The sequence below is a fragment of the Mustela erminea genome, chromosome 9, assembly GCF_009829155.1.
Source record: "Mustela erminea isolate mMusErm1 chromosome 9, mMusErm1.Pri, whole genome shotgun sequence".
NCBI lineage: Eukaryota > Metazoa > Chordata > Mammalia > Carnivora > Mustelidae > Mustela > Mustela erminea.
The window spans coordinates 80,556,846-80,572,933 of record NC_045622.1 but is presented as its reverse complement, the minus strand read 5'-3'; the positions used below and the strand labels follow the sequence as shown (position 1 = coordinate 80,572,933).

Below are 16,088 nucleotides of genomic sequence, written 5' to 3'. Positions count from 1 at the left end.
CATGTAAAGGGATTCAGATTTTATTCTAAGGAATTCATCCTTTCTAAAGACTTTAGGTCTCTATATATGGAACTAGCAGTTTCAGACTGAAATGTGCTCCTCTTCATGGAAATACAAGGAGCAGTAAGACAGATGGAGATGACAAGGCTAAAGCAAGATGATCATTTATTAGTTTGGTTCCACATTAAATTAGTCCCCTCAGGTTATTTTCAAGTTTTAGATTTCATAAATCTAACTTTTTAGTTATAACCATATTAGAACATAAACTAGGCTTAACAAAGTGCAATTTGTTATTTATGAATTATTTTTGGAGGGAAAACTAGCATGTATTAGATATTAATATTAAAATTTCTGACTATATTTAGTTCTAAATAGTGTGTATGAATAGTGAAGTCCCACAGGTTGTTTAGGAGTTATAAAGTACTAATCTGGTAATTCACCAAGTAATTCATGGTAATTGTAAGGGTCCTGTTCCAATCTGCAGCCTCAAGCCTGTCTTAAGGTACTCATATGATATGGCAGAATACTGGAGCTGTAGTTACTTGTACTAGCAAAAGGCCCCAGGCTTTAGGTCTTATAAATTACAACTTAATCACTTGAATTATTATGTAATTCTACTACGTATACTGTGATTGTTAGTATAGTGGCCTCCCTTGTCCTAATGGATTATTAGCTTTTTGAAAGTAAAGTAAGTGACTTAGTATTTCCATCAATATATACATTTTACTCTGTATCAGGAACTGTAGTATATATCTCAGAGTGCTTGATAATCTTGAATATACTTAGTATGATTTTATTAGAACCAGAAAAGATGTCCAAATATAGTCACAGCATACTACAGCCTGCCAAAATACATGTTTGTTAAATAAAGATACTGCGTAGGAACTGTACCAGGTTGAATAGTTTCCCCCAAAGTTTGTGTTTACTAGGAACCATGAATATAACTTTATTTGGAAATAGGGTCTTTGCAGATATCATCAAGATGAGGACATTCTATTAGGTTGGGCCCTAAATCTAATATGACTGATGTCCTTATAATAACAGGAAAATTTGGACACAAAAACAGGTACAGGGAGAATCCCATGTGATAGTGGAGGCAGAGACTTAGCAATACCATATACAAGCCAAGGAACATCGAGGATTGCTGTCAGCTGCCATACACTAGGAATAGTCAAGCAGGCATTTTCCTCTAGAGCCCTGCTGCTCCCTTGACTTTGGACTTCTAGCCTCCAGAACTGTGATAGAGTAAATTTCTGTTCTTTTAAGCCATCAAATGTGTGGTACTTTGTTACTGCAGCCCTAGGAAACTAATATAGGAAACTAATACTGGGCCCTCTACTGCTTTCTACATTCCCTCTGTGAGTCGCTCTCTTAAGGGACCTCCATTTAAGGGACTTGACAAATTAATCCCTTTCTCTGTTCAACTGTCCAGGGTAGTATTTTACTCTGAGCATTCCTATATAGTCCTGCTCCCACCAAAAGAGCTATACCCTTATAGCCCAGCCCAGAGCACTTACTTTTGCCATCAATTAATTTCATCAAATATTACACAAACTGGTGAAATATGAATGCAAAACGAAAGACATCTGCTGTGCCCATGAAAACTAATGACACTTTGGAGACTCTGATAAAGGTGAATTATGTAAAAAAAAATCAATCAAATTAGATGTACCTGAGGTAATTATGAAAGACTGAAAAATTATGAAAATCTAGAAAATATGTTCAGATTGATTTGTAAGTCTCTTTAAACTATAGCTTCATTTTAATAAAAATAAAATCAGAGCTTATAGAAGGCATGCCATGGGGTGTGGTTTATGTAAGAATGGACTTTGTAGAACTGCAATTAAGACTCAAACATCTCCATATATATATATATATATATATATATATATATATATATATATATAGGATCTATAATTCTCCACATGTACTGACTTTTTTATTACTCACAAAATCAAAACTTCGGATTTACAGTATAAGTAGATCTTCGGATCTACAGTATAAGTAGAAGAACTATGTTTACTATACTATGTTTTTATTCAGTCACTTACCAGTCAGTAAACTTTTTTTTTTTTTTTTTTTTTTTTTTTTTTATTTGACAGAGAGATCACAAGTAGGCAGAGAAGCAGGCAGAGAGAGAGAGAGGAGGAAGCAGGCTCCCTGCTGAGCAGAGAGCCCGATGCGGGACTCGATCCCAGGACCCCGAGATCATGACCCGAGCCGAAGGCAGCGGCTTAACCCACTGAGCCACCCAGGCGCCCCAGTCAGTAAACTTTTTGAACAGAGGCTCTAATCGGCTCTCCATTCTACTGCTAGTACTCAGTATAATGCCTGGCATATAGCAGCCTCTCCCAAAACAGTTTTTGAAAAAAGGAGTGCAAGATGCAAACCCATTTTATTTCTGTTTTTTCCCTTTTCCACAGAATTATATAATAAATAAATTTGTATTGCTATGGGCTGATATGAGCCATAAAAATGGACTTATTATGGGGAACTCAATCTTTTAATGGCATTTATTAAAGTCTACACATATATGAGTATTCTCATTTTTATGATATCATTTCTCATAGCCTTCATAAGTTTTTCACATCATACTCTTTCTGAAAATACTTAAACTGTTTCTATTTACGTCTTGATTTAATTTCTGTGTAATTCCACAGTGTCATTACCCCAAGTTTGCAGATTAGGACCCTGAGACAAAAGAGTTAACTCAATATCTTAAAGGTAAATTCCCAGTTATGCCTCAAATTCATGAGCTTCCAAATTCTAGATTAGTACTGGCTTTGCCATTAATTAGACTGTCTACCTTGGAGGAAACTACTGACCCTCAATGAGGCTCAGTTTCTTCAGTTATCAGATGAGGTTTTTTGACTGGATGATCTCTAAGATGCCCTTAGCCCTAAGTCCTCATTTTCAGCAGCAGAAAATTCTGGATTTTCTCATATATAAACATATGGGAGACAGAGAGCAACATATACAGCTAAAGAATGACAGAAAGGCTAAGGTAAGGTAGTAATGGTTAGTGAGTACACTAACCAGTCTGCTAGCACAAACTTTTTGGGAAAAAATACCATGGAATATTTTATGATCATAAAAGCCACAAGAATTTTGCTCTTACTTGACAACAGGAATCTCAGTGTTAAGTTGGAAGGGTCTTGAGGTATGTATAAAGCTTTAAAAATTTAAATACTTGGTCAACTCTTTATATTTTATTATCCTAACTAAGTAAAATATAGGGTTATCAAATTATATCATAAAGCAATTGCTATATGATCTCTAAATATTGATTTGAATAAATTTATAATCAAGTTTTATTCCTTAAACTATAGATAATATTAAGACAGAGGCAACCAATATTAGGTTCTTTTTAGAAGCTACACAATTATTCATTTTCTCTACCTCTTTAGCTACTTAAGTAACTTAATAGAAGCCATTGAAAAGAAATCCTAATACAGTCGGTAAATAAAAATGATGTAGGGTTTCAGATGGCCCAACAAGATGAAGAATTTAACACTGGAATTCTGTTAAATAACTGCAGGAGTTGTATTTTTGCCTTGGAAAACTTTCATCATGGAACACAGCTGTGAAACAACTTTGGCTTCAAACAGAAAGGCTATAATAAAGCGCCTCCTAGCTAGACTTAAGTTCAAGAGGTTTATGGTGGCAAACAGCAGAAAAGATGAAATGTTTCAATAAGCCCCTCAGGCTGATTTAGTTAGCATTCACAAAATGGAATAACCTATACATCACATACCCTTTGTTAGCTGGTTGTTTAGAATAGATGTATGAGTCACTGGATTTTATTTTAGCAGTTGGGCAATGCAATTCTCCTTTTGCCCAAAATATTAAAATGCAGAAATGTGAAACTAAGAGAGGTAATGTCAGATCTTATACAGAATGCTTATCAACCACTGTGATGGATCAAGACATTCTTCTGCACTTGTCATTCCACGTTTCACCTTGGTAGGCACAAATGATAAATTACCTCTCATAAAAAAGCAATCTATTGCTCAACTAATCAGCAACTACAGTATATTTTCTTAAATTGTGTGGGGGAGAGGTGTTGGAGGGGGGAAGCTTGCAAAACCAAAAGAAAGCCGGTAGGGAAAAAAGGATACGCAGTATTCAATCCTGCATGATTTTTAAGTACAAATGAATCCCTCTGGGAGTTTGGGGGATTTATATATATATATATATATATATATATATATATATATATATATATATATATATATATATATTTTTTTTTTTTTCCTCTCAGACACTGTTCAGAATTAATGAGGGTACCTGCAACGATGCTGGCAAGCTGCTGGGTTCTGGAGATGGGGTAGAGGCTGCGTGCCTGAACGATTGCTGAAGCGATTTTCTTGGCATGCTTCTCCTCCCCGTATGTTCTCAGGATGGATGCAAGTGCCTGTTGATCTAAAGCATTCACAACATCAGCTGCGGTGGGCATGTCAGGGTACCTACGCACAAGAAGAGCCAATTAGTTTGCTGACGTCAGTTTTCATTGACAAGAGGTGAAACTTCAGAGTATTGAAGTCAGGCATACACACACAGTCTAAGGGAGCATCTGAGGTTTTTAAAGTCAGAGACTGAAATCTTCAACAAATGAAACAGATTTTCCATTTCAAATACCCATCATAACAGCAACAGTGGATTGAGCGTGACATTCGTCAAGTCAAGGGCAGCAGGAAATTAAAATATTTTACTAACCTTTAATTCACAAAGAAGTTATTATTACTAATGCAGATTTCCCCTAAACTAAAGTAAATGTTTGGATTTAGTTTGTTCAAAATTTAAATTACTGTTTGATACATATACAAGACACTGAATGATATCTAAATGAGCCTACACCTCAGGAACTTAACTAATTCTGAGATTATAAATAACTAAGTACTTATATGGGAGCATAAATTGAACTTAAAAAGTCTATACAAGAAGATATTCCCAGTCAATTTCCCTCACCTTCTATAATCTGAGAGTTGTTGGGGAAATTGGGATAGCAGAGACTAAACTCTGCTATAAGATTCCAGTGATAAATGGCAACAGGCTAAGAAAGCCCCTTGCATCTACCTTCATTGCAGCGATCTATCAGCCTCCAGGACCTGACTGGCCTTATTTTTTGGCTTGGACTCCCTCATCCCATAACACCACCTGGATAAGTATTGCACATATTTGCAATGACTGACTCTCCTTTTCCATGAATTCATGTGAATCTACTCCCCCTTTCTGAATGCCATATACTTTCTTCAGATCTGTTCATATCTTTGATTCGGTTATACCGTCTATGCTATCTACCTGGAAGCCATCCTGCTTTTTAAGACATACTTGCTCAACTCTAATCTCATCCATTATGTATTGACTTAGAGTTTAATGCTCAAGGGAAATTTTATTTTCAGGTTCTTAGGGGGAAAAACCTCAAGAACCCTGATTCACAGACTACAATTTGCTAAGAAGTCTTCATATTAACAATATAGGGATTTACAACCATTAACTAGAAGCTATGTTCATCGTATTTCAGAAGGCATTCTCCTTTAACAAGACATAGGAACAGCAGAAATTTGCTTGACATTTTATTACCTCTGCACAACAACCTCAATCTCCAAACATGAAAGGATATTTGACCTTTACTATTAGTCACCGCTTTTTAAAGGATTTTCATTATTTTCTTTTATGATCACATTCTTCATTCTATGAATGCCAACTTGTGCAAAAGAAGGTGTAAGACTTAGAACAAAAAGGTTCCAACAAGTATGGGTCACAATCCAAGTTACCAGGTCATATCAAAACATGGGGAAAAGGCTATATGTGAATAATTACCATTGAACAAAGCATTTTATGGGAAAGAAGTCAAAGTCAACTCATTATTAATTTTCTGACTTAAGCAGGACATTAAATTTCTTATGTGCAGGTCCTTCCAATAGATTGGAAGATATTTCAGAAAACCTAAATTTGTCTCAGTAGAAAGGTTTATGCAGGTCTAGAATTGCAGATTAGTGACAGTAACAGAATGGTTTGCTTATTTAGACATAAGAAAATCTAACATTCCTCTTAGAAGGTAAGCTTCCCAAAAGTAGGAGCCATGATACATAATTTGGTGGTCGTGGTGGGGCATGAAATGAGGAAGAAAAACGTGGTTAAGCTTTGTACTTACAGACTATTCTGTCCCTAAACCAGTGTTAGGCATAGAGACAAGTGGTAATCTAAACTTTAAAAATTAATTTAGATTTAAAATGACTCATCCTACAGTTTACCAGAATGTAACCCTCTTTGTGTTATAGGTACCTCTTAGAATAATGGAGAACAAACCAGTATTTCCAGGGTGGTGAGGAATGAAGAGGAGGTGTAAAGCTGTCCTGTACATAGCACTATGTTGGTACGGTACTATAAACTGTAATTTCTCTAGGGAACATTAAACCAAAGTAACTGTACAGGACAGAGACAGGACAAAACATACAATTGCTGACCTCCAGAATCTTGCATTTCATGCAGTATTCAAAAGAATATGTGTTAAATATAATCCTTTTACCTCTCACAAGAGGCATAGTGGGGCCTGCATAAAAATGGACCCATTGTTTCAGCATCGCATTTATCAATACTGTTTATAGTCTAAAAAAACTCATACTATATCTATAAAAAAAGATTATCAGTATGGAAGTTATCTTCTTCACTATTCTGTGTAAAGACAGCAATGATTTTCCTTTTAGAATCTCAAATCTAAAGAAACACTAAAGTCTATAATGAGTAGCAAACAAAACTGATTTATTATGTATGGATAGTGTTAGGTGTGGGCGTGTGATGGGAATTCTGCAGTCTTAAGAGGAAATTAAATCCAGAGCGTTTCTGCAAAATTGATTTCTTGTTGTGAGGAGAAATGGTTTATTGATACTCACCTGCCACCATCCATTCTCATGTCCAAGGGCCCGTCCTTCCGAAGGGAAAAACCTCTCTCAGGAGCATCAAGTTGCATGGAGGAACACCCAAGATCCAAAAGAACTCCATCCAAAGTTCCTGGCTGCACTCCAGCTTTCATTAATAAGGCTTCTGCCTGGCTGAACTGGCCTAGCATAGCTCGGATCTGTTTACTGTGAATAAATGCAGGAGATGGAGAAAAGACTTTGTTATATTAAATTCGTAAGGTGTATGATCAATAGAAGGAAGCACAGTCTATTATTAGCTTATTTAACCAATATGTATTTTCTAAGGGCCAATCACATGTTTGGTACTATATAAAGATATATGGAAATGGAAACTTTACATCCTTGGTTTCAATGCCAGAGGTGCTTTAATGTAATTTTATTTTTTCTAACAAACACAGTTTATTGTATATTTCTGTGAAGGTATACAATAAGTTCATGGATTTGTAAAATTCTTTTTCCAGACCATTCATATTTCTTTAAAAAAAAAATCCCTTATTCATTTGCACAAAATAAACTTTCCTCTTTTCAAAAAGAAATCTTAAATTTATGGGTCAAAAAAAGAAGTACACATTATTTATCAAAAGAATAAATTTAGAGATAACAAATGCTTGTGAGGATGTGGAGAAAGTGGGACTGTGTACTGCTGCTGGGGATATAAATTTGTATAACTACTATGGAAAATAGTATAGAGCTTCCTCAAAAAATTAAAAATAAAACGCCATAGGATCCAGCAATTCTGCTTCTGGAAATACATCTAGAGGAAATGAAAACATTCTGTTAAAGAGGTATCTGCACCCCCATTTTAATAACAGCATTACTTATAATAGGCAGGACATATAAACAACTTTTCATCAACAGATAAATAAAGAAGTTGCATATATACACATAAACACACACACACACACACACACACACACACACACACACACACACACACACAATGGAGTATTATCCAGCCATTTAAAAAAAAAAAAAAAAAGGAAATGTTGTCATTTATGATAGCAAGGATGGACCTCGAGGGCATTATGCGAAGTGAAATAAGTCAGACAGAGAAAGACAATTATTGTATGATCTCATACGTGAATCTTAAAAAGGAAAGAGAAAGAGAGAGAAACCAAACTCATTAAAAAAGAGAGAGAGAGATCAGATTTGTGGATACCAGAGACAGGAGATGGGGTAAAGAGAATTGGATGAAGGTGGTCAGAAGATATAAACGTCCAGATAAGTTAGTTAAATAAAAAAGGATGTAATATACAACATGACAACTACAGTTAACACTGCTGTATGATATATATAAAGTTGTTAAGAGTAAATCCTAAGAGTTCTCATCACAAGGGAAAACATTTTTTTATATGTATATGAGAAGAAGGACGCTAACTAACATTGTGGTAATCATTTCACAATATATATAAATCAAATCATTACACTTATATAAGTCAAATATATAAACTTATATAGTATGATACATTAATTACTATCTCAATAAAGCTAGAAAAAATAAACTTAATAAGCCAACTTAAGTACAATAAATAATAAACAGGGATCACAGAAAAAAGATATGTCAAACATCTTCAAGCCAAACACTTAAGAACCATATTTTTACCATAACTTAGGATGGGGTGCTGTGCAGCTGCACACCTGATGCATGAAACTACGCTTAAAATAAATGCCTTCTTGCAGAAACAATGTGTTATCTTTCAGCAGGCACTTTGAAGTGAATGGAGCATTCAAAATCAATAGACAGGCAAGAAGTTGGAATCACCTTGCAGCTATACTAATTCTCCTTCCTACACAAAGTGAGATGCTGCCTGCAGGGTTCTTCAGAAGCCTTAGGGCAACTGGTATGCATTTTGGATGGGGAATGGGAAAAGAAAAAATGGCAACTCTCCCAAGATCTCATTCTCTCCATCTACAGGTGGGTAGGGTGAATTTGGATTTCAACAGGGGAATTCATATTTATGATATTATGTTTAAGGAGAACTTCATTGCTCATTGGTAATTTTTTCCCAAACTCTGATGGAGAAACTGATTTTCAGATTCACTCACCAAAAATTCATGGACTATCTCCTATATATCAGACATTATGTTAATTGTTAATATAAAGATGAATAAAGCATGGCTTTCTGAGCTTTGAACTGAAAGAAATATATAAATGAATAATTTGTGAAACAACCTGATGGGTGCTAGCAGTAGAAAGATAAATTGTTATATCTGTATTTGGAAAATATACAACAAATGCTAATACTAAACACTGGGAACACAAATAATAGAATACTGGGATTGGAAAGCAACTCTCAATTCACTAATTCCAATTATTTAACTGATTGAATCTTTTCCCTCTCCACCATCACTGCTGGGGTGTGCTGGGGTAGAGGCAGGGAGAGTCACTGTTTTAACCACCTCCCATTTTCCCCATTGGTGAGGGTGGGATTCCCATTCTAGGATTATGGAAATGGTTAAAACATGGCACTTGGCCACCGGACAGATGAGACTGACAGTTTATTAATCACAAATCCTTACAACTCTTACAGCCCAGGGGAGGAGGGTGAGGAAGGCTACATGTGGGTGGCAGGAACAGAGTAGGCAAGCAGAGGCTATAAGAAGCAGGTTTTATAGTTCAAAAGAACTGTTGACCCTTGGTTCTGATGGGAGAATGTGATATGATTGGCATGTCTGAGTAATTTCATGGGCAGGGAATTGAAACCTGCTACTCAGGGAGAAGCAGATATTTTTACTTATCCCTTTGATAATAAGGTTCCTTTGGCTCAGTAAACTTATCTGTGGGAGCACTGTGCCGGGGGGCGGGTAGCTTGTGGTTGGGACAATGGAAGGTCTCTCATTTTTCCTACAGATGTCAAGAATACATAATACTGGGCTTTAATTTTAAGGCCTTACACGAAATTCTCCAGCTCATGTTCGAACATTCCCAATAATCAGAACTCACTACTGTTTCTGAGCTGTTTTTTAGTTGCTAACTATTTCCTATTTCTATATTTCTATATTTTCCCCTTGATATGAGTCCATGTAAAACAACCAAAAACCTACAACCATGGAAGCCTTTCATATATCTACTGTCATTTTAAGTCATTGTAAGGGATATTTGTTGGCCACCTCTTGCTTGCCAATCTCTGTTCCAACAGGACCTCAAAATTTGAGCCATGTTATTTGGGAGAGACTGATTATATCTCTAACTGTTTCATTATCTACTTATTTAACCAAACACTAATCTCAGTGTTGCGGTGCAGGTTATTTTATAAATGTGGTTAATAATCAGTTCGCTCTAAGTAGAACATTACCTTTAATAATGTGGGTATGCCTCATCCAATAGGTGAAAGGCTTCCCAAGAGCAAAAACTGAGGTTTCCCAGAGGAAGAAGAAATTCAGCCTCAAGACTTCAATATCAGCTCCTGTCAGAGAATTTCTAGCCTGATGGCTTGCCCTAATTCAGACTTGCCAGTATCACAACTGTGTGAGCCAATTCCTTAAAATAAATTCCCTTGTATATTTATGTATTATGTCCCTCAATATCCCTAAGGATTCTCAGGAGAAACAGAACCAGTAAGAGATATACATTGTGTGTGTGTGTGTGTGTAACTTCTGCTGGTTCTGATTCTAGATAATATACTCACTGTATTTTCAGAAGGTTTATTATAAAGCAATGCATCTAAATTTCAAGAGGGCTTTTAATTTTAATTTTCTTTTAAAATTTAATTTAATTTTTTCAGTGTTCCAAGATTGTTTATGTACCACACCCAGTGCTCCATGCAATACGTGCCCTCCTTAATACCCACCACCAGGCTCACACATCCTCATACCCCCTTCCACCCTAAAACCCTCAGTTTGTTTCTCAGAGTCCACAGTCTCTCATGGTTCATCTCCCCCTCTGATTTCCTCCAATTCACTTTTCCTTTCCTTCTCCTAATGTTCTCCATGTTATTCCTTATGTTCCGCAAGTAAATGAAACCATATATTCGACTTTCTCTATTTGACTTATTTCACTCAGCATAATCTCTTCCAGTCCCGTCCATGTTGATGCAAAAGTTAGGTATTCATCCTTTCTGATGGCTGAGTAAAATTCTATTGTATAAATGGACCACATCCTTTTTATCCATTCGTCTGCTGAAGGGCATCTTGGCTCTTTCTACAGTTTGGCGACTGTGGCCATTGCTGTTAAGAACACTGGGGTACAGATGGCCCTTTTTTTCACTACATTTTTATCTTTGGGGTAAATACCCAGTAGTGCAATTGCAGGGTTATAGGGCAACTCTATTTTTAATTTTTTGAGGAATCTCCACACTGTTTTCCAAAGTGGCTGCACCAACTTGCATTCCCACCAACAGTGTAAGAGAGTTCCCCCTTCTCCACATCCTCTCCAATGTTTGTTGTTTCCTGTCTTGTTAATGTTTGCTATTCTAACTGGTGTAAGGTGGTATCTCAATGTGGTTTTGATTTGAATTTCCCTGATGGCTAATGATGAATATTTTTTCACGTGTCTGTTAGCCATTTGTATATCTTCTTTGGAGAAATGTCTGTTCATATCTTCTGCCCATTTCTTGGCTGGATTTTTTTGTTGTCTTGGTGTTGAGTTTGATAACGTCTTTATAGATTTTGGATAGTAGCCTTTTATCTGATAAGTCATTTGCAAATATCTTCTCCCATTCCCTAGGTTGCCTTTGAGCTGTTTCCTTTGCTGTGAAGCTTTTTATCCTGATGAAGTCCCAATACTTTGTTTTTGTTTGCTTTTGTTTTGTTGCCTTTGGAGATATGTCTAGCAAGAAGCTGCTGCCCTTTCAGTCTTTTTCATGGGCACAGCTGCTTAACCAACTGAGCCACCCAAGTGCCCTATGGACACAGCTGCTAAGCTTCCTCCATTACTGTATTTGTGCATCTTTGTCAGTTGTTGCAGATCTAAGTACAATTTCTGCCCTACACATTTACTACAACCCTTTAAGATCCAGGTGTTACCTTTAACCACAGAAATCTTTTACTAGAGCAAAACCTCACACAAGCCACTATTTCACAGTCTTAATTCCTTGGGTTTTACAGCTATTATCCTGTTTGCTAATATACTTGTAAAATTAAAAAAAAAATAAATCTTATAAGGAGTTCTTGGGTATCCTCAAACGTAACAGTTGAACACACAACATTCATACAGTTTTACACCTGACTATTACTGTATAACTAAAATGTAATCCTTGTGGTACAAAACTCAGTTTAATACACAAGTATGAGAATATCATATGGTAACAAAAGTAACCAAGTGTCAACACGACAAAATAAATCACGTGTTTAAGGCAGAGTTTTCTGATGCTGCACCAGTTACATGTTTCTAGAATTAGATTGTTCTCAGAGTCAAAAAGCCATCCACAAAGCTTACCAATTAATCTGTCGAAAGAAAACTCAGCCTTAACTTCAGACCCTGGGGACATTATTTCATATACGCAATTAATGTGAGGCTAATTTTACTGGACCGGCACAATCCCCTTTTCTTTCTTCCCTTCCTTCAAATTTTAATTTTCAGTATTTGTGCATATATATTTTACAAGTGTTATAAAACAAGTAACCAAAAAGTGTGACTTAGCCAGGGACGATCATGATGGTCACAAAATAGAGGCAAACCAGGACATTTAGCCGTTATTACAAACGCACGATTTGTTCAAATCATCATTATTTTCATTTGTCCTCACCTCAGACTCCCCAGGATGTAAGCAGAATATTGCCTGTGATTCAAAGCACATGCTATGTGAGAACTGTTCTTCAATTCAAGCCCAGGAAAAGGCAAGATGCTTAGCAGTAGAAGGTCAACAATACCTTGGTTGCTGGAAGCCATTTTTTAGTTTTTTTGTGAAGATCTTAATTCTATCAAGTCATCTGCACTTAGAATACAAGTTATGGGCTGTTATAAAGGACTACTATGTAGGTAGTGATGTAAGAGTAGCTACAATTCACTGTGTATTTGATTTAGGATTGACCATAGAACTTTCTCATTCCTCTTACTGCACAAGAAGTTTAATAATAAGGGTTAAGGATAAATTCCTCTACAAATTATTAAAAGTGGATCCAACTCACAGGTTTGAACAGGGTTGCTCTTAATGTGAGTACTGTCCAGCTTGGTTTTAAAACCCCCCAACTCCTATGTTTATAAAATGCTTAATACTAAAAGGTACTTTGGTTTCCCATGGATTTGTAATTTTCAGTTTCATGGAGAGAAGACTTATTTGTGTAGAATCAAAACAATTTAAAACATGTGAAGTCTGAACATAAATTTTTAAGAAAAATTTTGAATTTGGAGAATAACTGAGATAGGCTAGGGAAGAAAAACTTCACTATTATACTTTTCCTCTTAAGATTTTATTTTTAAGATTTTATTTATTTATTTGACAGGCAGAGATCACAAGTAGTCAGAGAGGCAGGCAGAGAGAGGAAGAAAAGCAGGTTCCCTGCTGAGCAGAGAGCCCGATGCAGGCTCAGGACCCTGGGATCCCAGGACCCTGGGATCATGACCTGAGCCGAAGGCAGAAGCTTAACCCACTGAGTCACCCAGGGGCCCCTCCTCTTAAGATTTAATACTCTTCTACTTTAACCTTAACCAGTAATACTAAATAAATGCTTTAAATGGTTATATACCTCTATCCTCAAGTACAATAATGAATTCTGCTATAGTAAACAAATATACAATCCAGACATATACAACTGACAAAAACCAAAAAATGGTCCATGAAAACAATTAATAATGATGGTCTTGATCCTTTCCAAATTATCTAGCTTTTGCAGTGTGGCAGATTACCCCAAAACTTAGTAGCTTAAAACAACAATCATTTTGTGAGATTAAGAGTCACTTATGGTTTGTCTCCCTCCCAATCCCATCTTATTTCCTTTATTCTTCTCCTACCTCCTTAAGCCCCCATCTTGTATCTCCACTTCCTCATATCAGGGAGATCATATGATAGTTGTCTTTCTCTGATTGACTTACTTCGCTAAGCATAATACCCTCTAGTTCCATCCACGTCATCGCAAATGGCAAGATTTCATTTCTTTTGATGGCTGCATAGTATTCCATTGTGTATATATACCACATCTTCTTGATCCATTCATCTGTTGATGGACATCTAGGTTCTTTCCATAGTTTGGCTATTGTGGACATTGCTGCTATAAACTTTCGGGTCATGTGCCCCTTCGGATCACTACGTTTGCATCTTTAGGGTAAATACCCAGTAGTACTGGGGGGGGTGGGGTTATGGACATTGGAGAGGGTATGTGCTATGGTGAGTGCTGTGAAATGTGTAAACCTGGCTATTCACATACCTATACCCCGGGGGTTAAAAATATATTATATGTTTATAAAAAATAAAAAATTAAAAAACAACAACAACAACAACAATCATTTATCAGTTCATATTCTGTGCTACAGCAATTTAGGCCGGGCTCAACTGGGTGATTCTTCTGATAGTGGGTGACTGTGTTTAGTTGGTCTCAGTTGGCCTCACCTACATGTTGGGAAGTTGGCTGGGGTTAAGATGGCAACTGGACCATGCATCTGTGGCATCTTGCCAGTTAGTCCAAGCTTTAACTTCGAATGGTCAAGTTCCAAAAGTAGCAAGGTAGGCTGACTCCAATACATAAGTACTTTTTAAGTTCCCGATATGCCCCATTTTCTAATATCCCATTAGCCAGAGCAAGCCCATAGCTCAATCCAGACTCAAGGGCTGTTAGAATTCAAAGGTAGACTAAGGGGCTAGGGTTTGATTCCAGAAATACAAATCTGGGCAGAGATCAATAAGGAGTCTGTGCCATAGAGGTCTGGTAAGAGCTAATACATGATCATCTGGGAGTGAGTAGCAGGTGGTAGTAGGGGGTCTGTAAGAAAACAATGGTAGAATTAAAATTAGAAAGTGGTAGAATTAGAATGCAAACACAGGAATGAGTTAAGTTAACATCATGTAAATGTGGCAGCAAATAGGAGGGCTCTAACTGCAGGCCAGACTTTTCCTAAAAAGAACAAGTTATCTAGTCCTGAAGAAATTGAAGTTCTAGGCAGGAATATGGTTAGAAAGTCAGGCATAAGAAAGTAAGTTTAGAGATGTAATTAGAACTGACCAATCACTAAAATCAACACATCAAGTCAGTACTAGTAATAAACACGGATCATATGAAGTAGGGTGACAAGCAGAGCAATGTAAAGCAGAAGTTTCCCCCCTTCACAGCACATTTTTTTTTTCCTTAAGATTTGTTTTTTTGTTGTTGTTGTTGTTTGAGAGAGAGCGAGCCAGCGAATGCACAAGGAGGAGGGGCAGGGAGAGAGAGAGAGAGAGAGAGAAACTTAAGCAGGCTCCATACTGAAAGCAAAGCCTGACTCAGGGCTCCATCTCACAATCCTGAGGTCACGACCCAAGCCAAAACCGAGTCCAATGCTTAACTGACTGTGCTACCCAGGAGCCTCATGAACTAACATTTCTTTAAAGGTGCCAGGAACAGTACCAAGACACTTAAAGTTTGTTATACTGAACTTAAAGTGAACTGAATCCAGGGTTCACTTCATCATAAATCTTATTCATTTATTTTGTGGTACTTGGGGATACATCCTGGGTAATAATGTCCCATAAAAGGATAAGAAGAGCAAAATACAAATAACTTTTTTTTTTTAGGAGGTTGGTCTGCTTACTGTGGATCTAAGTCCTTCTCACATTACCATCAACATTATTTCATGTAAATCCCAATGTACTACCTGTTTTTCAGTCATTAAATTTTATTCATCTGTAGGCACTAAGCAGGGGCCATGGCTACCTTTACCAGTTCATTAGGCCTCCCAAGTAAGGAATTCAGAAGGGAACCAAAACCCTTCTATGTTACACATAGCTTCTATGAAACACATAGCTAACTTGAGCAACTGTAAGGGCAAACATTGTGGGGTGCTTTCTGTGTGCCAGACCCTGTGCTGTATACTTATCAAATCATTTAATGCTCCTGATAACCCTAAGAGGTCAGTGACATTATGGCCCACAGTCTGCGGATGAAGAAATAAGAACAGAGAGTATAAGTCATAAGACTAGGAAGTGGTAGAATAAGAATGCAAACACAGGCTAGTCTTGCTAGAGTCTTTGCTCTCAACCACTACACTGTAATACCTATCAACTTTCTATTTATTTAATACCACTTTAGATCGCA

At 36.8% G+C, this 16,088-nt stretch overlaps 1 protein-coding gene across 5 annotated transcripts in view; it reads right to left on the bottom strand.

Annotated features, from left to right (window-relative positions):
* Positions 1-16,088, bottom strand: part of METTL15 (methyltransferase like 15) — a 190,109-nt gene that overhangs the window by 33,375 nt on the left and 140,646 nt on the right. For 3 of the 5 annotated variants that reach the window (XM_032356439.1, XM_032356438.1, XM_032356440.1), the window contains 2 exons: positions 6,897-7,088; positions 4,288-4,466 (listed from right to left, as the gene is read on the bottom strand). In XM_032356439.1, the coding sequence (XP_032212330.1) occupies positions 4,288-4,466; positions 6,897-7,088 (371 nt within the window). The remainder of the gene's footprint in view (positions 1-4,287; positions 4,467-6,896; positions 7,089-16,088) is intronic. The other 2 variants (XM_032356441.1, XM_032356442.1) reach the window with 1 other exon arrangement.